The 23,262-nt window shown below is 30.3% G+C and overlaps 4 protein-coding genes and 1 pseudogene across 5 annotated transcripts; all 5 read right to left on the minus strand.

The window, feature by feature from the left end:
- Positions 1-379: 379 nt before the first annotated feature.
- Positions 380-3,272, minus strand: LOC107940911 (probable polygalacturonase). Of its 2 annotated transcripts, none has more exons than XM_016874376.2 (6): positions 3,029-3,272; positions 2,080-2,397; positions 1,880-2,000; positions 1,633-1,807; positions 1,471-1,541; positions 380-1,283 (listed from the first exon to the last, which is right to left on the minus strand). In XM_016874376.2, the coding sequence occupies exons 1-6, from the start codon at positions 3,038-3,040 to the stop codon at positions 607-609; spliced, it is 1,374 nt and encodes a 457-aa protein (XP_016729865.1). In that variant the 5' UTR covers positions 3,041-3,272; the 3' UTR covers positions 380-606. The 2 variants fall into 2 exon arrangements, with proteins under 2 accessions (XP_016729865.1, XP_040933272.1); XM_041077338.1 differs by lacking the exon at positions 3,029-3,272 and adding an exon at positions 2,499-2,718.
- A 5,107-nt stretch (positions 3,273-8,379) lies between these two features.
- LOC107940912 (60S ribosomal protein L19-2-like) lies at positions 8,380-10,753 on the minus strand (annotated as a pseudogene).
- A 3,805-nt stretch (positions 10,754-14,558) lies between these two features.
- Positions 14,559-16,048, minus strand: LOC107940910 (ethylene-responsive transcription factor RAP2-3-like). The gene is given in 2 exon segments (NM_001327445.1): positions 14,559-15,344; positions 15,850-16,048. Coding segments are annotated over 2 exon segments (786 nt in total). The 3' UTR covers positions 14,559-14,757.
- Positions 16,049-18,184: 2,136 nt separating this feature from the next.
- On the minus strand, positions 18,185-20,182 carry LOC107940909 (multiple organellar RNA editing factor 3, mitochondrial). Its single transcript, XM_016874373.2, has 4 exons — positions 19,564-20,182; positions 19,360-19,457; positions 18,701-18,766; positions 18,185-18,589 (listed from the first exon to the last, which is right to left on the minus strand). Exons 1-4 carry the CDS (start codon positions 19,917-19,919, stop codon positions 18,477-18,479), a joined length of 633 nt encoding a protein of 210 aa, XP_016729862.1. The 5' UTR covers positions 19,920-20,182; the 3' UTR covers positions 18,185-18,476.
- A 437-nt stretch (positions 20,183-20,619) lies between these two features.
- On the minus strand, positions 20,620-22,945 carry LOC107940920 (exopolygalacturonase). The gene is made up of 5 exons (XM_041077339.1): positions 22,341-22,945; positions 21,946-22,272; positions 21,547-21,836; positions 21,167-21,386; positions 20,620-21,052 (listed from the first exon to the last, which is right to left on the minus strand). The coding sequence occupies exons 1-5, from the start codon at positions 22,548-22,550 to the stop codon at positions 20,819-20,821; spliced, it is 1,281 nt and encodes a 426-aa protein (XP_040933273.1). The 5' UTR covers positions 22,551-22,945; the 3' UTR covers positions 20,620-20,818.
- Positions 22,946-23,262: the final 317 nt, after the last annotated feature.

Raw genomic sequence — 23,262 nt, forward strand, 5'->3', positions numbered from 1 at the left:
TGAATTTTAATAATATAATTGATGAAGCCAATCAGATAAAAAACCGAAAATTGATTTGACTGATTCGAGGGACAAGAAATATTGCGTCCAAAAACATAAGACCAACAATTAGGTAAGACAAGAACTAAAATGATTTCCTTTTTCCATTTTTGTCATTCTCAGCTGTAATGCAAAAGAATCCAATGCAATGGAATCTACCTTCTCAAAAGTGAGATAGTACTTATTTAATAATATTATATTTATTTCGAAAAATAATAAAAATTTAAAAAACACATTCAGTCAAAAATAAAATTAAACACCCATTTTGAATCTCTTTTTAACTAATGTAACTGGACCAAAATTAAATTAAAACAAAATTAAGTATCCTCAATACTAAAAATACCCAAAACCCCTTTTTCTTTTTTTGTTTTTTTACTCACCAATGACAAAAATTTGTTTACACAAGAATGAAGAAATGAAACTGTACAAAACAAATGCAAGACACTGCAACTCAAAGGGATGAACAAACAGGTATTCTAGATGTATCTTATTGGAAAGAATCTGACCTATTCTGTAAACCGGTAAAATTTTCCGAATTTATTTTTGTTTTTCTTCTTAGAAATTGTATTATAAGATCGCACCGCTACCACCTCTACCATTCGGCCTCATCAGGATGGAAAAGCACAAAGAAGCGTTTGAATTCTTAAGGTCGGCGCATGGTTCGGGAAAAACCATTTCGGAATAACCCGAAACGTTGGAACATGACCAACAAGATGAAAAGGTAGAACTCATTGATAAGGAGATGTTGAATAAACACATGGATTTAAAGGGTGCTTGTTGGATCCCTGAGAAATTACCGGCCATTATGATGTTTTTACCGATGATATCATGCAAGGTAATTTTCTCAAGGGATGGGAAAGCATTGGGATTGAATTTGTCATCCGGATGAGACCCGTAATCACCGATAGCACTGAACGCCATGTTAATGTTTAGCATGTTGGCGTCTGATATGATGATCTCTCTAAGGTAACCACCTCGACCTTTTGTTGTTCTAAACTGGATACCGATGAACGAATTGTAGAGGTGGACGTGTTCCACTTGGATATTGGAAATGCCACCAGACATTTCACTACCAAAGGCAAGGGACGAGCCAGTTGACGACTGGAGGTGCACTGATCGGATATGGACGTTTGTGGTAGGTCTACCATAGGCAATGCCGTATTCGTCCCAACCACTCTTGAGGGCAATCGCATCATGGCCTGTGCTAATGTTGCAGTCCTCAATGCAAACATTATCAGAAGAATCTGAAAGCAAAATGTTAGAAAAACGATTTAGAAAGCTTTCGCAGCAGATAAAAGCACTAAACAGAACTGAGAAATCTTATTTGCAAGTAAAGCAACTGCATATAATGAAAGATGTTGACAATAGGTAAAATCTAAATGCAGCTTAGGTTCTTGATATGAACAAAATCAGAAATTAAATATTGCAAACCTGGGACTATGCCGACGGTATACGGTGATCCTGGTGGAGCATAGACTGATACATTATGTATATGTACATTGCTGCATAAAATCCGAGCAGATATCCATTTATTGACAGACCAACAAAAGTCAAAGAATGAGCAAAGCATTCAGAAAAGTAATGAACATGAACCTGCAATAAACCGGATGAATATTATATGCAGGGGCATTCAGGAAAGTAATGTTCGAAACATGTACATCTTTAGATGAAACAAATTCCACAAGGTGAGGACGAGTATAATTTAAAGAATGAGACGTGAACCATTCCCACCAAACTGAGCCCTGCCCATCTATGGTTCCATTGTCACCTAATGCAAGAAGCAAGTTGTGAGCTTATCCAAGACACAACCAAGAACAAGCAAAAACGAAGGGAACCTTACCAGTTATTACGACATCACGTAACATATATCCATTTACCAAACTTCGGTATCTTCTTCCGGGAAGTTCAATTCCTCGACCATACGAAGGTAATGGTTCAACAATATCCCAGTGAGATGGATCCTTAACAAGCAAGACAAGCAATTTTAAAGCTAAAAATTGTTGAGAATCACACCTTAAAACTATAGAACAATCATAATACCTGAGATCCAAGAATGACAGCACCTTTTTCAAGGAAAAGGGTGAGATGGCTAGTGAGATTGAAACTTCCTGTAAGCCATCGTCCTGGTGGAACGTAGAGTTGAGCACCACCTTTGTCGGCGAAAGACTTGAGATAGAAAATGGCATTTTGAAAGGCAATGGTATTCAAAGTTTTTCCGTCACCAACAGCACCGAATTCTAATATTGAAACGCTATGGGGTCTCGGTTGCGACGTCGGGTTATGATCACATTGAAGATAGTTACCTTCTCCATTAACTTTGATTGCATTGCATAATGCCAGCAGCACCAGCAACGCCACCTGCACCACCATGAAAACACAAACAAAAAAGACAAACCAATTGAAACTCTTCTACCTTTGCAAATACAACAATTGAGATAAAAGAGAAAACAATATCAAACCATTATTGGCTTTAAAAAAATTGCTTGAGAATATCAAAACTATGCCTTGTAATACATTAATGCCAAAAAAAGAGCCATTTTTTAATACATATTATAATTTAAGGTGAAAAAATAAAAGGAATCCAATACAAATCAAGGTAAATAAGGAAAAAAAATCTAAAATTTTGACTAATATTAAGGAATTATTAGCAAATTAAGCAAGCATTAAGGTAACAATTAACTGTAGAAAAAAAAACTAAAAAAGCATCCTAAATGTCAATATCAAAAAGAAAAATCATAACTCTAAATGCAGAGAAGATGAAAAGTTGAAAGTTTTAGAATCCAATGAAACCAAAACTCTAAAATAAAAAATCAAAAATCCGAAAAATTCAAAGAGACATAACATCAAACAATAAGAAGGCAATATATATTATATGTGAATTGCAACTATTAATTTAAATATTTAAAAAACAGGAAAACAATGAATTTTATTCATCAAAACATATTTAAATTTTAAAAATTCAGAAATCAAATCAAAGAAACGTACTTACTGGCATCTTCATAGGTTTCAGATTATAGTGAATAAAGAAAATAAAGGAAAAGCTGAAAAACACTCAAACCCTAAAAAAATAAAACAGAAAAAGATATAGAAAAACAAAAGAAAAAAAGAATGGAAGAAGAATAGGAGGAGAAGAAAAGAACGACCGCAAAAACAGGACTTCCCTGTAAGCATATGAATTATGATCATTAATTATATATATAATGGAAATTTAATAATGAGGAGCTAATTTACTGAGCATAATCACATTCTTTTTGTTATTTGCATATTATTAAAATTAAAAACAAATTATTAGATATTTAATGATTAATATAGGAGAAAAAAAAGTACTCAAACAAATGATGAGATCTAATTAAATTATATTAATTAATAGTTACCTGTTTAAGTAAATATTATGATTAAAACGGCCCCTCCACAGATCCAATAAACCATACAGAAATATTTGTTTCTTACCTTCATTATAATAAAACAAATAAGATAATTATAAATAATGTAAAAGGTATTTTTATAAAAAAAATATTCTTTCGCGAATGAGACTTCATCCAGTTATCAAATACAAAGTTTTCAAATTTTGAGTATTTAAGTTTGAGATTTATCATATATAATTATATATCTGGGTCGTGAATCTCATCATGTATGAGAGTTTTAGCTTAGTTAATTTTAATTTATTAAATTTAATTTAAATTGTATCAATTTTTAATCTATTTATAATATAATAGTTTGATACTTATAATTACTCAAATTTATATTTATAATTATACTGTAATTATCACGTTTTTAAAAAATTTCTTTTAATCAACATAAATGAGGTAATGAGGTGGTGGGAAATTATAAAGTCATTGATTTTTGTAAATTGTTAAAGGTTTAATTACAAAATTTACCTTTGCAATTTTCACTAATGATTAAAAGTAGTATTTAAATTATTAATTTCATTTTATTTTAGTTAAAAAATGTCTGATGTTTAGTAAGAATTTGTTGTGTGTTACATTTTTACTGATTGATATCGTGTTTCTAAAGCAAAATAAGATAAAATTAATAGTTTATTTACTTTAAATACTTGAATGAAAATTTTATATAATTTGAAGACTAATTTCGTATTTAATCCTATGATAAATAAGATTTATAAGTTTTAAGTAGATTATAGGGGATCGTATTTAAAATAATTTAATTATTAATAATTTTATATTTTGATTACTCAAATTTAAAAAATTATAAAATAATTATTAAATTATTTTAAAATATTCATTTAAGTTATCAGACTATTAAAAATCACTTTATGAATTTTTTTATTCACGCCGCTTATATTAGTTGGACTTTTCTTTCTTTTTATTATATATAGTTCAAAATTTTATTTATAGAACAATTTTAAATATCACAATTTGTGAATTAAAATTTAAATAATTTTTTTAATCTTCATTATTTACCGTTAAATTTACTTATATCTAAATTATATTACTTTAATTATTGATGAATATTAATTTATCATACTAATTATTAAATAATTGTTTGAAACTCATTAATCAAACTTAATATATATATTCTTGCGAATTAAAAATCATACCCGCATTATCCCGTTGCCACCGCTAAAAGAAGTTTGAAGTTAGAAGAGGCAAGTTTTGCTTGGTCTGTCAGTATGTTGGGACATGAAAGGTCCCGGATTGACACGTAAGGGGTAGGACAAAAAAGGAGGTGAAATGATGGGTGAGAGAGTTCATCGCATGTGGTGGATTGACAGTGGGCCCCGCATTCAATCATCCCAAGATTGCTAGCCTGGCGTTAGTCACATGACAGACAAAACATCACAATTCACACAAGAAATATATTTATTACACGTTACTAATTAGTAAATGTAAGTTTTGATAATTTTAACTTTAAAATGTTATAAAATAATTTTTAAATTATTTAAAAATTATTATTTAAATTATTAAATTATTTTTTTAAGTTCAATGAACTCCAAGCTATTAATGTAGTGAATTTGTACTTATTGACTAGTAAAAGAACATAATTTATATAAAAGTTGCTTTATAGTGTTAGATATTGAGTAAGAAAGTTGTTTAGATTTTGATTTATAGATTCGTGAAATTTAAAGTTATTTTATAAATAAAAAAATAAACTATAGAAGATAAGAAAATGAGAACTTTAGATTGGTGTAAGTGGTATGAACAAAGAAATGAGAACTTTAGATTAGTATAAGTGGTGTGAATAAAGGATGACATATCACAAAAAATTTAACAGTCTAGTTACTTAAATGGATACTTTCTAATAATTCAATGATTAATTTGTACTTTTCATAAGTTAAATGACCGAAATGTAAACTTACTAATAATTTAATAAGTTTATCCTAATTTAATTTATAATTACAATTACAATTAAAATAAACCATTATAATATAATATTAAATTAATAATCTGAAATAAAATAAAATAAATTCAACTCGTCCCATTGCTTCAAATTACGAAACAAGGTCTTACTAGCACACCAAAATTGTATATGATGAAATTATAAAATATAAAATTATATAATAAATATTATATATACAGAAATGTGTGAATAAATTTATTTTAATAAGATAATATATTGACTTTTTTGGTGAATTTATTTGAACAAATTTTAAAAAGTATGAAAGAAGACGTATATTTCCATATGGAAATAAAATACTTGAAGTCCATTTAACATATATCATACTCCAACTTGCCATTTGTGTTCAACTAAGATCTCTCGAAACTCAGAAAATTTTAATTTATTAGTACGTTAATGTCGGATATTATATTTACTTTTCATATATTTAAGGTTTTCAAATAATTTGAAATAATAAAATGTTTATTTTATGACATTTATAAATTTGAAATTAAATGGGATCACAATCCATACAAATAAAATGGAAATTACATCTCATCATTCATATAATTCAACAATGAATATTGAATGAAAATAAACAAAAGAGGCATCCCCTTTTATGTTTATAATGGATTCCATATTATACAAATTGTTTTCCTAATCTCATCTTATTTTATTTGTTTTGTTCGGTTAATATAAAATTTTATATTTTATTAATCATAAATAATAAAAGTTATTTTGAGAGTGGAATTTAATTATGAATTTATAAAAAAAAATAATATAATCGATAAAATGTAACATTATAATTAATATGATCTTGTCACTCGAAAAATCAAATTTGAATCTCATTTTATATAAATAATAACATATTTGAAAAAAAAATTAAACATTCTTTTGTTTGAAAAGGATACTTTACTTAACATGAGAGGCAGCATTATCTAATCCCTCAAACAATTCTTTGACGCTGTTGGAAGTTTGAACAACTCTCAAAAGCTTCCAGCTAATATAGGAAAATGACATAAAACTATGGTCTATTTTCGATTTTGTGCTTTAATTTCTGTAATTTAATGTGATATAATTTGATTTTTATTAGTTTTAATATTGTGTTGAGGGGGAATTTTGTTGGATTTATTGTTTGCCTGATGCGTTTTTTAAAAAATTTAATTTTGTGATTTAATATCATTTTAATGGGAAATAATTAATTGTGTCAATAATTTGTTAAATTGAAGTATAGGTTGAATCAGATGATTTAATTGATTTGATATATATTAATTCAACAATATTCTTTCTTTTCCTTGATTTATTTTCTTAGTGAAAGATTTATTTATTTTATTTAAATTATAATTTTTATTTGGATTTTATTTATATTTATTTCAGATTTTCTTTCTTGTTTTAGTTTTAGTTTTTTTTTTTAAGAGCATCTTTCTTGTTTTAGTTAGCCGTAAACGTAAAGTCATTTGCTAAATACTCCTATTAAAAAATAAGGGTAATTGTCATTAAATTTCACTCAATTTTAAAAATTTATAAAATGATTATCAAATTGTTCGAAAGTTTTTATTTAATTTAATGAACTGTTCAAAAGTTCTTATTTAAGTCACTAAGTTATTAAGTTTTTCTTTTAAAGTCAGATATCGAAGAAGAATTTTGTTTGGATTTTGATTTACAGATTCATGACATTCAAAGTTGTTTTATAAAGAGTAAACTAGTCATTCTATTTTAAATTCCATCCATTTCTACAATTAAAAACTAATCCGTCTTTGTCAAAATCTGTTTAGTTATTTTATCAACCACACTAACTTTTAATTATAGAAATAAATGAACTTTTTTAATAGAAATGACTAGTTTATGTTTTGACCAATTCTCATTGTTTTAATAAAAAATAAAAAATACAATTTAACTTTTAATACTACAGTCTCAGTGGTACTTTTATCGCTTAAGTATTTTAAAATATTTAAATATTTTATTTTTATTTAAAAATTATATACCAATTAATTTTTTTAAAACCAACATCGACATGTCACATGTTGGAACTCTTATTGAAGTTGTACCAATATATATATAATTTTGAAGCCTGAATCACACATATCAAATTCCAAATGGCAATAACTGTACAAAATGCCATGATTCACTACCAGGTCACCCTAACCATAGTGAAAAATGTTGATTTCATAATGTAATGTTGAGATTTGATAATGTTCATAATCTTTGAGATTTGATAATGTGATCAATATTATAAGAATAAGATCGGATTAATGAGTCAAATTGTGAATCGATCAATATGATAATTCAAACAAAAAATTGAATTAATTGAATAAAAAATTGTTTGAAATTGACTGCAATCGAAAATCAGGACAAAAATAGACAATTTAACATGTTAAATTAGTTTAATAATTTTTTTATATTTTTAAGAAATTTAAATTAACTATTTAATTACTGTTGGTCTAGCAGTCTAACTGATTAAACCAATTGAATCAGAAACCAATGATCTAACCAGTTCAACCATCAGCTTAGATAGTATGTGATTGTACCATGTCATCACTTGAAAATTTATATAATTTTTTTTAATTTTAAAGTAATGATGAGGCATAATCTCAAAATACAACATCATCAAACTTTTATATTATTCAAGTTTAGAAATCAAAATGAATTTAATTGTCAAGTTCAAATAGCAAAATAGATAATAAAAAATAAAGTACCAAAATGAAAATCTAATTGTCAAGTTAAAGAAAAAATTCGTATTATCCAAAAATTAATTTGCACTTTTAACTTGAACATTTAATTAGGCAATTGAAAATGTTATAGTAGTTCAATATTTTATCTCTAATCAAACTTGAGTTCTAGAAATTCGATTTAAGTCAAATCAAGTTTAAGCTTATTACAATCAGAGCTCAACTCAATCACATCCCTATTCCTAATCCTAATCATCTTCATTGTTGCTTAAAATACTCATGTCCAACACTCGTATTTAATATATATAGACATAACTACGCAATATGATTTTCCAAATATATGAAACTTAACATACCCTTATCTGGCATTCACCTTTGAATCGGGATAAATCGGATGTTCCGACATTTTAATATAACACAAATCCCACAAAAATCTTCATTTTAATATAACAGCTCTGAGGTTTCCAAAATTCTGTAATGTATGACTCAAAATTTTAACATGAATGAAAACTGAGTTTTGAACACAAACTGCTACAGAGAAAAATAAAAGGGATTAAGACATGAAGTTTACTGATTTTCGCTATTTCATTCACTTCTTCGCCTTCACCTTCTTAACCATCCTGCGAAAAGAAAAAGGGTAATCCAAATTAGAACTGTTGAGAAACGGATAAGACAGCAATGCAGTGATCTTTATCACGCATCTTACTCGGCCTGTTGGTTTGCAGCTGCAGGTGTGGTCTTCTCAACGGGTCCCTGGATGGTCAAGAAACAGAGGTTCAGTCGCTAAGAACCAACTATAACTCAAAACATCCAAAACTTACAACATAGAGGTGAGCAAAAGTTGATTCCAGTTATAATGGTTAAACCGGTGAAGGCCAAGTCAATTCAGTCAAGTAGGTTATGATGGTTAATTATGTTTTGTAGACAGTTAAAATAGGTTACGCTAGTCGGTAATCTGTTATGAAACTGATTTAACCGACCAATGTTATGTCGGTTTGGTTAGCTAAGTTGATTTTCCCCTTTCTTTAACCAAAACTGACGAACCAACTGACTGTTTTCCTCTATAAATACAGAGGGTAGTGTAAACTGGTGTAGTGTTTGGGGTGGTGCAATGAGTAACCTACATTAAGGTACTATAGCCTAGTATGCAAAAGCTACCATGTTCCAGTTTTCTTCTAAGGTAAATTTATGTTGAACTTTCGAAAAATTCAAAACCCACGATTCATTCTCACATAACGATTATTGACAGGTAAATTGAAACAGATGTTTGCATTTACCTGTGCAAGGCGTTCCTCTCTTCTGGCCATCTTTCTTTCCCTGCTTGCCTTGTTCTTAGCACGCTTGGCCTTGAACTGGTCGGATAGAGTCTTTTCTCTCGCTTTTTCGGCTTTGGACTTGTGAATACTTTCCATCAAGACACGTTAGTTCTTAAACACGTTACCCTTAACTTTCATGTACATGTCATGGTACATATGCTTGTCGATCTTCTTGGATTCCCTATACTTACGAAGCAATCGCCTCAGTACACGCATTCTCCTCATCCAAAGGATCTTTGTCGGCAACCTTGCCTCTCTCGTACCCTTCCTCTTACCTGAAAGTATTTAATATAAGTTATTATGGAACAGAACCCAATCATGTATGCAACACACTAAACATAACCAACCAGAGATAGATTAATCGTATACCGTATCCAGAGTGTCGGCCCTTTCTCTTGGCATCCTTCATCCTACGTGCACGCAAACGGGAGTGAATCTTTGTAGGCTTCCTGATGATAAAACCGTCCTTCACCAGTTTCCTAACGTTCTGCCCTGCATGATAATTTTTTAACATAATAAAAAAGCCATGAAGCTGCTTCACATTAAGATAGAACTCAAACCCAAACCATCCAAAATCGTAACTCAAACTACTCGAGTTTGACTTAAAAAAGAACTTGAATGCAACTCAGTTGTTGTCAAGTTCAAGCAGCTCAATGTATTAAGGGAGACAAATTCGAACATAATAATGCTTGACTTGACTTACTCGCAATGCGTTATTACTATTTGAATCGAAATTAATTGAATTATTCATCAGATAATCGAATCCGTCAAATATTCACATTTAGTACGTGAAAAATAATTTAAAAAGTAATATCCACAAAATATAGCAAATTCAAATAATAGATAAATATCTGCATCTGCTTCGAATCTGCAACATATGGTAATTAAAACATCCAAATCCGACAAAAGCAATTCGAATAACTGCAAATATCCGAATCTGCACTATCAATTGCTATTCCTACAACTTGAAATTCAGAACCTAAACCTATCATTTTCCTTTCCTATGTTCACTTAGAAACCAAACAAACCCTAAACAATCAATGACGGACAACAACAACTTCGATCTATATGCTACAGCATATTGGATTAACAAATTTGGACTGTATTTCTAAAAATGAATCAAAGAAAGATAATAAAAAAGAAAGTTCAAGAGGGAGTAACTTACTGGAATTGGCCATGGAGATTTCATTAATTTCATTAGGGTCCAACCAGACCTTGCCACGACCACACTTGAGGACGCTAGCGGCAAGCCGCTTCTGAAGCTTCAAAGACACCATTGTTGTTTCCCCTTTCTCGTCTCCCTCTGTCACCGGAAAATCGAGGGTTTTGGGGGAAGAAATGTGGAGGTGGCTATTATAACGGTAGCGAAAATTTTATTTAAGGATAGGGTTTTGGGTATTGAAATATGAAGGTAAATTTTTTTGTTTTATTCCCTCAATTATTTTTAATTTATGCATTTAGTCCGTGTAATTTCTTTTTAATTTAGTACAATCTCAAATAATTTACATCGAAATAGTTATAATCAAATTTAATCATCATAATCGAAATATATTCGGACCCAAACAATGATAATTAATAAATCTCGAACATTTAATTCACATATTTTAATTTTACTTAAATTTATTCATTTTACTTTTATAATATCCTTAATTAAGGTAAAAAGTTATCATCATTAACTAATTCAATTAAAATATTATTATGAAAACATTGCTTTCAACAAAATAAATTCATGAGAGTTGTTTTCTCTTTTCCTTTTCCTCCGTACTTTGAATATTGATGGTTTGTGATAGAATATTGGTTGAGACTTGAACTGCTTTAACTTTGTGTAAATTTTGATTTATGATAAGTTATTTTCGAGTTGTACTTCGTAATATTTAATTATATTTATAGTAATTTCAATATACAAATAATTTGACAATATAGAAGTGATCAAAGCCTTAGCTAATAATAGGTGAGAAGATTTAGATATTACAGTGTTTAGAAGGTACGACGACTCTTGAGAGCTAAAAGACAATGGTAATTGAAGTATATACCTAGAGAATATAACATAATTCCGGATTACTTGTCCAAGTTGAGTCTTATGTGAAAATCAGACTTACAAATCTTTGATGCTATCTCTAATGAAGTCTCAAATATTTTTCATCGGGACAGAGTGAGGAATACTTTTGATCTTTTTAATCTTATATTTATAATAAAGAAAAGAGACTAATAATTAGCTTAAAATATCTATATCTTCTGCCAACCTAGGCTGGTTTGAATTGATATCCACTACAACATTCTGAAATGTACAAAAAAAAAAAAAATCTTACTAAATCAAAATTTAAACTATTTAGTATAGATTTAAATTCAGAGTAGTATTATTAAAGTTAATATATTATTTGGTTAAGGTTTAGTTTTTAATTTGGTATTTAATTTTTTTGTCTTAATTTAATACTTAATTTTACTTTGATGTTTATTTTGTTATCTAAATGTTTTTAATTTAATACTTGAGTTTTATTTTGCCTCAGTTCAATGTTTGAGTTTGACATTAATGTTCAATTTGATACTATTTTTTTTTGTCTCAGTTAAGCACCTATATTTTTCTACTAGAGTAATCATGTCAAACATTCATTAGGCTACGTGATGACATTTAATCTAAATATAAATTGAATATTGAAATTAAACTTTTAAACTTTTAAAATAATTAATAATTTAATTAATTTTATATTAATCTATTAAAAGTAATTTGCCTAAACCTGTTTATGGGTTTTTTTTTCGAGTTGAACAATCTAATAAAATCCAATTTTCATTACATCATTGAGTGGCATTTAAAGAAAACAGATTTTTTTTTCTTAAAATGAAATTCCAAAAAGAAGACACAAGTGGACATTAGCTATGATTGAATTGAAGTAACCCATTAAAGTTTGAGCAATTATGTATCAATTCGTTTGACAAAATCTATGAAATTATTTAATTATATTAGTCACTTTATAAAAAAAAAAAACCTGAACCAAATCCTAGTATTGTGCATGAACATTCGATCTAAAATGTTTCTATAAAGAATATATGATTCGAATATGTACATTTCTTTTAATTAAATATTACAAGTTGAATGTTCTAATGTTTTATTGGACAAAATAATAATGAACCCTTCAAGTGGCATTCCAAGGTTGCTTTCAAGGACCCATCAGATAAGATCCCATGAAACAACTTGTGACCAAATTAACTCCCAAAAATCATACTATTTTGTTATTTAATTATGTGTATTTTATATAATGTAGGTGTATATTTATTATAAAATGTTAAGATTCACAATCAATCATACAATCAGGGATTAGTGAAGTTATAAAAGTTATGTTTGGGATTAGATAAAATTTAAAAATAAATCATAATGTCAAAAATAATTATTTGAATTATTAATTTTATAAGGAGTTCATAAGTATATTTAAGAGTATAAATACGAATTATTTACATGTTTGATTAATTAGAACTAGAATCAACTTAGTAAATATATCACAGATTGAAATTCAGAGTATATACGAACAAAACCCACTATAATGAATATATCAGTCTTGATGCTCAATATTCTAAAACAATACCAAAACCTAATTAACATTAAATTATTAATTTCAAAAGGGATTAAATGTGCAGTTGTACCATTTAACCAATAAAACCAAGGATCTATTAAATTTTAAAAAAGTAACAATAAAATTTTCATTGTTTTTTAATTAGAAAATAACAAAAAATATCAAATAGAATAAGGAGAGGGGCTTCAACCACTTTCATTAAAAATCTTTAGCACTTACTAATTTTTTTTTTAAGAAGTAGAAATAATTAAGCATTATTCATATACGGAATTTAAAAAAAAATAGAAACCCATTAATTTATTTATATAAACTAAATTAAAATTAAGGTAACATTAGCCTGACTAATTATATAAATCTCTATTACTACGATGATTCTATTAGTAGGTTTGTTTACAAAATAAAGACAAAAATTGAGGAATTATTTTTTGAAAGTTGGATTGTTTCCAAATAATATTATATATATATAATTATAATCATTCAAATATTCATGACGCACCAATAGATTAGGTTCATGCATCTTCCCGATGGAGCTCTCAGTTTTCAATTGCTTTCCCACCAATAAATTCTCAATCCATAATGTGACTCCAAAAAGCCTATCGTGTTATTCTTATATATTTATGTTAATAGAGGCGAATTTATAAAATTTTTAAATGTGAAAACATAATTTTATTATTTGAGGGATTAAATATATATATGTTTAGAAGCTAAACCATGAATGGATTGAACTACAATTTTAGGCCCTTAGATTCGTCTCTCTTGAAATGGGGTTTTTCATGTATTAAATTCTAAGTTGGATATATTTAATAAACAAAATTAATGTAATTGATGCGGCAAAGGCGTAGGTTTGGAAGGTCGTATTATAGTATATATTAAAGAGACCAAACAAAATAAGGAAACGACACAAACAATAATAGCAATAATTAATTTTATTTGTAAGTAAAAAGTGAAGTTGTGTTTCCTCTTGGTGCATGCATGCTCTGTTTTTTCATTACATCCATCACTTTCAGTAGGCTGAACCTTGGGTTGCACAAGCTGTGTATCAAATTGGAGTTGGATTCTTTTGATAATCTCTGCTCTTGTGGATTTGGATATTTAATTTTGAGGGATCAATTAAGACTCTCTTTTTTTACATATATTTCTTTCATAACCAATATTACTGAAAATAATTAATAAGTTTAAATAATTATATTTTTTACAAATTAAATGATGATCTTACCTAAAATATCGAAATCAAGTTCAATGTCTAAGCAACCTGATTTTTTATTTAATAAGATACCTCTGTATATATATTTGATAAAAATTTAATATATACTTATAATTACTCCAAATACATATAAAAAAAAACAATGCAGGTATGTGATACATATATACATAGAGCAAGCTTAAAATCTTCATCCATATCTCATTTCATTCATATAATTAAACCCATGCAAGTGCAATACGTTAATCCTTTATTCTTTTATATATATATATATTTGATGTGTCCATACAAACATGAAGGATACATCAAATATTGCATTGATTAACGGGGATTAACTCATGCAAGTGCAACGTTTTAAATCCTTTATTCTTATATATATAATGCAACTAATGCATTGATACAAACATGAAAGTCATAAGCATATATATATAACAACATAATAAAAAACCCTAATTAACACACAAACATTGATTAACGCTAACTAATCCATGCAAGAGCAAAGCGTTAATCCTTTATTCTCATCTATATATATATATAATGCATGATAGCATAAATAAAAAAACCCTAATTAACACAAAAAACATTTATTAACGCTAACTATTATTTAATTTTCGCCCCCACTGATGAACATGTTAGCGCCGTTGCTTATACTGAGTTACGAGGTCATCAAGTGTCCAAAGCTCCAGTGAGTCAGTCCCACCGTTACCACTCAGTTGAGTCATAGTCTCATGATTAGTCTCCAAACCCAGAAATGATTCCAGGCTCCAGATTTGTTCTTTCAACTCCAACTCACTCTCCACCACTTCAATCGGCTTATAATCTTCACTTCTTCCAGACCCAAGACCCATAGGATAAGGTGGTGAGTCAGTCTGGAAACTCGGTTGAGTTAACTCGGGAACGATGCACCTTTTCTTAGCAGGAGGAAGCTGAGTAAGAGCTGGTGAAGCTGCTTGATTTTTGGTGGGCGTTTGAGGGAAGTTGAGCTTGGCTTTATCACCACGGATACGCTTGGCGGCTTCATCGTAGGCTCGAGCCGCTTCTTCGGCTGTGTTATGGGTACCGAGCCAAACTCGGACGCCTTTTTGAGGGTCTCTAATCTCAGCTGCCCATTTGCCCCATGGCCTTTGTCTTATTCCTCGGTAAAAGTTTTTCCGAGTTCGCTGAGTCTTTTCAACATTTTTAGTGACTCGGCTTGTCTTCTGAATCGTCTCGCTTCTCTCTAATCAGTAAATCAACCCCAAAGAAAAAAATAAAAAAAAACTTTCACAGGAAAAACCCCCACTTTTTTGTATGTTTATATTTGATCTTATTCTGGTTTTAGTTCTTCTACTATGTTGAACTTAGAAATTTAATTTTTTTTCATTTTAATTTAACATAGTTTGATCATATTATTAACACCATTAGTTGCTGATATTGAATTGAATTTTTTTTTCTATAACAACTTTAAGCATTTGGATTTTCACGCAGCCATAAAAAAATTCAAAAGACCACTAACTAATAATATTATCAAGCCGAGTCTACTAATAACATTAAATTAAGGGACTAAATCCCAAATAATACCAAATTAAATTAAAGTGATTAATCTCAAATTTTAATATAATAGAAGGACTAAAATCATAATTAAACCTTTATATTCCAGCTTCAAGTTCATGCAAGAAAAATGTTTTATGAACAAAAAAAAAGAACCAAAAATTTGACGAAAATCCAGAAAAAGAAAACCAGACCTTTGTTAAGTTGATTGTCTTTTGGATTGATCAGCTTCTTGTTGTTGTTATGAAACTGATGATTGACAAAGCTTTTGCCATTGTTGTCGAAACCTAGGAGGTCGGAGAATATGTCAATTTCAGACCAAAGGTCATCGCCGGTCAATTTCGGGTCATGTTTCACGGCGACGAAATCGGAAATAATTGCACCTCCACACATTTTTGGGGGTTATCTTAAAAGAAAACCTTTTTTTTTTTTTTCAGATGGAAAAAGCTTTGGTATTGAGGTCTTGGATTTATAGACCGACGGTTATAAATTATAATACAAACCAAAATATATATTTATAATAGACGGACAAATTTGCCATCACATTTTTCTAGCTTTTCTTATTTTAATATTAGATTTTAGGGTGTATCTTTGAAGGTGAAAATATTATGGAATTGTTTGTATTAAGAGTTATTCTTTTTATTTGAAAATGGGTAAAATAATTTTTTCATTATATTATATTAAAGAGTAAAATAATTTTTCACTTAGAATGAGATATATATAACACATCAAGCGTAATTGTTTGGTTATTTTGGCAGCAACGTCAATTTTTAAGAGTAAATTTTAATGAAAATTTTATTATAAAAAATCAATTTGCTATTTAATATATCATACAGGTAGTGGCGAAGCTAAGATGATAATCTTAGGGGGCAAGTTAAAATTTGATTGTTGGAGAATCTTCATTGAGCACTGGTCAACTAGCATCACAAATATCATTACTTTTCCTTTTAAAAGAGTATCAATTGTCTTTACCTTCTTCCATTTTTTGCAATTTAATTTTATAAAATTATAAAAAATTAAGACGACTGTAACATCTAATAACGACAATTTCAGAAAATGAAAAAATTTCACCGAGAACAAGTGAAACAAGGCATAGCAAGTCATATCTAAAAAGTAAATGGTGAATAAAGAACTGCACTAAAAGGAGAAAATTAGCAAAACAAGTAGGCATAAACATTGTTGAAGCGCCCCGAATGCATCATCCATCGCCTTATTTCCTATACTACTTCCTGGTTTGGATGAAAAATCAACCAAAAGAATCAAAATGCTCCTTCGTGGAAGGACCCCCAAAATTCTGACTCTTACTATTATTATTATTATATCCACTAGGCCCCCAATTTGCACTACTTTTTGGCAATGAATCAGCCAAATTCTCCCATTGAATACAGGCTTTTTCTTAAATTGGGATTACCATTTTTTGAAGGGACATTAGAATTACTATACATTTTTCCTTGTCCAAAAGCAGAGCTAACCGAATCCCCAAACAAATTAGGGTTCTTGTTAACAATTCCAATCCCAGAACGATTACCTGCTCAAGGACCCGACGAGGTCCAGCTCTTTCCGAAAATGTCACCCACCGTGGAAGTGGGTCCAGATAACCTGGAATGGCTTCATTCGGGGCGAGTTGGTGGGTCACGATTAGTTGGGTTGCCAAGCGGGCTTTGATTGTACAGTAGATGAATAAGATGAAGTTGAAGACAGGGTTTTGTTCTTTTGGTCATTGAGGGATTTGAGTTGATCTGAGGCCGAGATCGAAGGTTCAACGAAGCTGATGAACTATAGCGTACCTTTGCAAATGTGATCGGAGGCGTTGACTGTAACACCCCAAAAGTCGTTACAGTTTAAAAGTTATGAAAAATTGAGATTTTATCCTCGATAAAGTGAAAAAAGTGAAATAAAATAAATAAATAAATGAAATAAAAGTGATAAAAGGGGGAGAAGTTGAGTTATATCAATTAAAAATTTGATTAAGAAGTATATTACCATGTATTGATTCAAGTAAGGACAAAATTGCAAATGTGAGAAAAGTTGTGGCCTAAGAGTAATGACTCAAAAATTAAGAGGCTAAAGTGTAAATAGGAAAAACTTGAAGAGTCATCAATGTAAATATTTAAAGGTGAAATGATACCCAAGGAAAATGGATAAATTAAGACCAAATTAAATAAGTAGAAAAAGCACGAGGGATTCAATGGAGGAATTTTGAAAGATCAAATAATCATTAGCAACAAAAATAATGTTGAAGGGTAATGACAATGTTGATGATATTTTAGTGATGTTTTTTAAATACAGAAACAAAACAAAACAAAGGATCTGCGTAGTGCTTAAGGCTGGTCTAAGTATTTAGAATCATTTTTTCAAAGCAATGTTACCCAACCTCATAATTTCCACCCCTAAAAGAACCCGCACCATCAAACAAAAATGGATACAAGGACCCGATCCAACAAAAATCCTCCAAATATACAAAAACATACCCGTATCATACACTTACCAGTCCATATAAGATTTCAACCAACATTGATGCACTACTAGTCAAAAGCAAAAGAACTAGAAGTTTATAAAAAGCAGTGTCATGGACCAGTTTTTACTGCAAGAAATCAACAATTATATGCAAATGTTCATATTTCCCAACTTTCATAAATATGCTAGATAAACATGTATGAACTCATCACCATCAAACAAGATATATGTCAACCAATAGCATTTTACTCTAAAAGTTTCCTAAATCAAGGAAAAGGCCAGACCAACACGGTGAACCTAAAAAAGGGAAGAAGATGTAGATGGCAGTGGTGATTGGTTTCTTGTTACCATAGTCTCGAAAAGGTTATCTTCTTATATGCCTATCACCACGTCCTCGAACTCTGCTGCCGCTGGATGGCTGCACCGAGCTTGTATATTGTGGTCTATGAATGACTTTCCCATCAACAAACAAATCCCCTGATAATCAATCCACCAAGAAAAGAGATTAAATTTGTTGACAATGGGAATTTCAATGGCTATAAGCAACAAACATAATCTTTTAACTCTTGAATTCTTTAAACTACCCACCTCCATAATCTTTGTTCGGAACATCGAGATACGAATCCGGTAAAACCCAGAGTACACGAGGTAACCCTATAGAAACATAATGTCAATTGTATGAAAAAGATTGATTTTAGAACAAAGTGGCTGGCTCATCAATGATAAGCTCAAAACCACTCACAAAAACAAATGACTAACAATTTAGAAATTTTAAAATCTAAAACTACCATGGAGGCCATTGTACTAAGAGTTAGATTACACTTTGCCCCCTTTACTCAGAAAATGGACAAGTTAGTCCTTGTATGTTAGATCAAAGAGCAAACTAGTCCTTCTCTTAAGAATTACAGGGGCTAGTTTGCTATTTTTTGAGTAAAAAAAGGCAAAATATAATCCAAATTCTGTGCACTTCAAAACAATTGGGGAAAGAGGGGGAACCGTTTAAACCCTAATAAAATAGTATAAAAAGTAATAACATTGGGAGATTTAAAGCCCTAAAACAGCTAATAAAACATCACACGCAATGAAAATCAATGTTAATTCTTACTCTCTCTCTTTTTCTTTTCTTTTTTCTGAAAACCCATTGCTTCAGAAAACACAATTCTTCTTCTAAGTACACTAAAAAAAAGAGGAAAAAAGAAAGAAAACCATGTAAACCTTAAACCCTAATAAATGAGAAATGAAAGTACCTTTAACTTTATAAGACAACTCCTCAGAAATCAAAGCACCAAACCCAGTATACCTCGTTGTACAAACAGAGTATATTCTCTTTTTCGCTTCCTCTTCACTACAAGATTAGAACAAACAAAAAAGAAAAAGAAAACCCAATTCTCAAATTCCCCGAAACCCCCCAAAATTAATGAAATTTGAAGGAATTGTAATTATTTAAAAACCTGCCGACAACAGAAGCGAGGGTTTTAACATAGGCATCGATCATTTCTTCTTCGGAAGGTTTTGGGTCTTCTGGGAATTCCAAAACGATAAGCCAATGCTCATAATCACAGCCATCGAGGAGAATCGTTTCTTTCGGCGGTCGGTTACTCCAGTTAGGAGATGGGTCGTTCAAAGGCGAGTAACCGGATGCGGATGTCTTGGTTCGGGTCAGGATTTTGGTTGCTTCGGGGATAAAAACTGGGGTTTTGTTGAGGAGAGCAACTGTGAGGCGAGAATGGGAAGGAAAGGAAGAAGAAGAAGAGAGGGCGCGGCTTAGAAGGTTTGATAGAGATCGTCGGGCATTGACGGAAGCCATTTTCCGGCGAACGCTGGTTCTCTCTGATAATAAGCTTCGTTTCTTCGACGCTACTAGATTGTGACTGTAACATATATCACCGGTTCCAACGATTTATCGTTAAGAGAAAGAAAATTTTCGAAAAAATAAATAATAGATAAAAGATCAGAAAATTAAAAAATTGAAAAAATTATAAACTCATTTTTGCCATAAAAAACCAATTATGCGTTACAAAATTATTTAAAAATCTAAATAATAAAACCCTAACCTTTTTAGTTCAAAACTTAACAAGCTAACATTAACAGCTTTAACATATGTATACCTGTCAAAGGGCCGGGTAGTTCGCCCGGCCCAAGTACAATAATTTTTGCATTTCAGTCCAGTCTGATTGAATCGAATTTAATTTACATAATAAAAATAATTTTTAATTTAAATTTAAATAATTATAATCTTAGTCTTTATATTACACTTATATAGTAGATTTAGTCCTTATATTTTTATTTACTCATTTTGTCTTTATATTTTTTTTTAAAATTTAAAATTTTAATTTTGACTCAAATGATAATAGTTAAATTCTTGTTAGGTTAAAATGTCATTAGTTCTCATACTCTTCATAAATTTAAAATTTTGTTCATATAATTTTATTTATAGGAATTTTAGAAAAATATAAGACTTATGATGTATTTTAATTTTTTAAAAATATTAGAACTAAATTCTTACGTAAAGCAAAGTAAACTATATTCATAATTATACCAAAATTTTACAGACAATTGGAATTCATATTTTTTTGAATGCATTATAAAATACTCTCTAAACCCTATATTGGCTAAGATGTATTCACAACATTAACATGGTACTGTACACTAGCTCACTGCTTTCTATCCTTTTTTACCCTGTGATTTCGAATGCCATGCGCCGCCCTAACGGCACGGCGGAGGATTTTGTAACCCAACGTAGGAAACCTTGGCATTAGTACAATTAGATTCGAAAGGCTGTTGGTCACGTTGTGGACCGACGTACTGTAAGTCGATATTATTCATTTGAATACCTTCACAAGGATTCGATTTACTGCAAAGGAATTGTACCGCAACTTTGCTTATTGAAGTTCCCTTGATGTTCACAAATCGAACGTCGCAAATACTCACTTTCGATGTCTTTTTTTTTTTCGTATAATACGCAACAAAAAAACGAAATAAAAAAGCAGAAAATTTTAGTTTTCCGAACGGGAAATTGGTATTTGTTAATTTGGGAGAATAAGTTTAAGTTACCTGAGTACTACGTCTATTTCCGTATTCTTGATCTATGATAATAGGGTTCTTGACTCGATTCATAATCAGGTCTGTGAACAATATGCTCGAAGCTTTACTTGGGGAATCGGTTTTGTATGTTTTGATTCGAACTCCATTTGTTGTGTCCGTTAGCGAGCTGTTTGTCACGACAATCTTGTTAACATCCGCCTCGTCATCGTAATGGCCGAGACTACCAACACTGCCAATGATTATAGATGAGCAAACCTTTAAGTATGAAAAATTAACCAGTCTAATGTATAGGTGGGTGTAATAGTGAGGAACAACGCACTACTAAAGAGAGGTTGCATGTTCAAATCTTACATAGACTGTAAAATGGACATCGAAGATATAAAAAATACCTGAAACCATGACCTGGGCCACAAATTACTTTGTTGACGCTGATGTCGATAGACCCATGGATCATCGAGACACAATCGTCACCAGTGCCAATAACACAATGGGCTATTTTCACTACATTCGATTTGCTAATGTGAATGCCATCGGTGTTGGGGCTATCTCCAGGAGCTTGCAACTTAAGGTTTAAAAGCCTAAAGTTTCGACAAACAGTGACCATTATGTGGAACCCTTTTGGATCTATAGAATTTATCCCATTGATGATAGCATCATTTACCTTATTGAACTTGAAATTCTGCATTTTTTGTACACCATAAATGTTAAATCCTTCAATTTATCTCAAACTAAATCATAGGAAAAAAGAAAAAAAAAATCTAATCTCCAATTGTTATTTTGAAGCTTACTGCGGCTAGACGGACACAATGTGACTTCTGGGCACAATCATTGTATTTCCATGCCTTAGCACCTTGGCCATGGAATGTACCGGTGCCGCTTAGAATCAACCCGTTGATGCTTTGAAACGTAATCCAATCCGTATCGTCGGCTCCTCCGGTAAAATACGACAAATCAGCTTGTGCTTTCACTATTCCGTTAGCTTGAATAATTAGAGAAGATGGATTGAAGCAAGGCCCTTGAAATATGATTGGCCCTATTAAGAAGTCCCCTTTAGGGATCACCATCATAGCATTTCCACGGAAATTGCATGCAGCTTTGAATGTCCTAATAAAATTCTGCAGCAAACCACAATTCAATCAAACAACACCATAATATATATACACATATATGGAACGATACTTACAATCGAGCTATCGGTCTTTCCGTTGGCCTTTGCACCATAGTCCAACACATTAAAAGTTTTAACATCAGGTCCTAACTTGCCGGCAGCGGCATTTTTAGCTTTAACTAAAGCTTCGGCTGGATTAAACGGACCTGTCCGTTCGCAACCATTGCGATTAACTAAGCACAAGAGAAGAATGAGGCTAATTCGAGCTTTACTGACGAATGCCATTGCTGTCACCTTTCAATTTGAGCTACAATTTTTTCAAGTTTGAAGGATTGAAATGAAGAAACTTAACAATGAGATTAATTTGTGGAAAGCCATAGTTTTTCTTTTTTTTATAATGTTTTAGCCCTTTAAGAAAAATTCTTAGGACTAAATTGTCGGAAGAATTTAAGTTTCGTCACCTTTTTGTTCTAAATATAGCTTCTGTAAGTATCCTTTTGTGTTTTTGTGCGTTCACCGTGAATGGTGTAGAGAAAAACTGGCGTGATTGATATATATATCGAAAGTTAGATTATTGGTTACTTTTTAATTGTAATTTGAATTCGAAAATTAAAAACTTCATTGATAAGAGTGAAATGGCTTAGAGTCTATTAAATATTAATTCTCAAATTTATTTAGAGGTCGATGAAGATATATTCATGGTAAAAATATTATGGATGTATTTTGTCCCAATTACTCAAAATATAGATAAATTAATTATGAGTAAACTGATTTCATCTATTTTTATTATTAAAAACTAAGAGAATAATAAAAAAATGATATATGGTATGCAACGCATATATTTCATGTTGACCAATTTTTAATAATAGAAGTAGATAAAATTTTTAATTAAAGGATAAATTTACTTTTTGATTTGACGTACTAAAATTATTTTTTTTCTAGAGTGAATTACAATATTTCATTTGTTTTAAAGTCAACAACTGAAACCTATATTTTT

This window comes from Gossypium hirsutum, chromosome A09, assembly GCF_007990345.1.
Source record: "Gossypium hirsutum isolate 1008001.06 chromosome A09, Gossypium_hirsutum_v2.1, whole genome shotgun sequence".
NCBI lineage: Eukaryota > Viridiplantae > Streptophyta > Magnoliopsida > Malvales > Malvaceae > Gossypium > Gossypium hirsutum.

What these genes read in the sequence shown, in the direction of transcription:
- LOC107940911 (XM_016874376.2), bottom strand. An exon ending in ACGTGATGTCGTAATAACTG is followed by an intron (nt 1,808 to 1,879) that starts GTAAGGTTCCCT and finishes TTCTTGCATTAG; the next exon opens with GTGACAATGGAACCATAGAT. An exon ending in TACCGTCGGCATAGTCCCAG is followed by an intron (nt 1,284 to 1,470) that starts GTTTGCAATATT and finishes TTTTGCTTTCAG; the next exon opens with ATTCTTCTGATAATGTTTGC.
- LOC107940909 (XM_016874373.2), bottom strand. Translation starts at nt 19,919, where the DNA reads ATGGCTTCCGTCAATGCCCGACGATCTCTATCAAACCTTCTAAGCCGC. An exon ending in GTTGTCTTATAAAGTTAAAG is followed by an intron (nt 18,767 to 19,359) that starts GTACTTTCATTT and finishes ATGTTTCTATAG; the next exon opens with GGTTACCTCGTGTACTCTGG. An exon ending in TCCGAACAAAGATTATGGAG is followed by an intron (nt 18,590 to 18,700) that starts GTGGGTAGTTTA and finishes ATTGATTATCAG; the next exon opens with GGGATTTGTTTGTTGATGGG.
- LOC107940920 (XM_041077339.1), bottom strand. Translation starts at nt 22,550, where the DNA reads ATGGCATTCGTCAGTAAAGCTCGAATTAGCCTCATTCTTCTCTTGTGC. An exon ending in GAAAGACCGATAGCTCGATT is followed by an intron (nt 22,273 to 22,340) that starts GTAAGTATCGTT and finishes GGTTTGCTGCAG; the next exon opens with AATTTTATTAGGACATTCAA. An exon ending in GAAATAGACGTAGTACTCAG is followed by an intron (nt 21,053 to 21,166) that starts GTAACTTAAACT and finishes AAAAAAAAAAAG; the next exon opens with ACATCGAAAGTGAGTATTTG.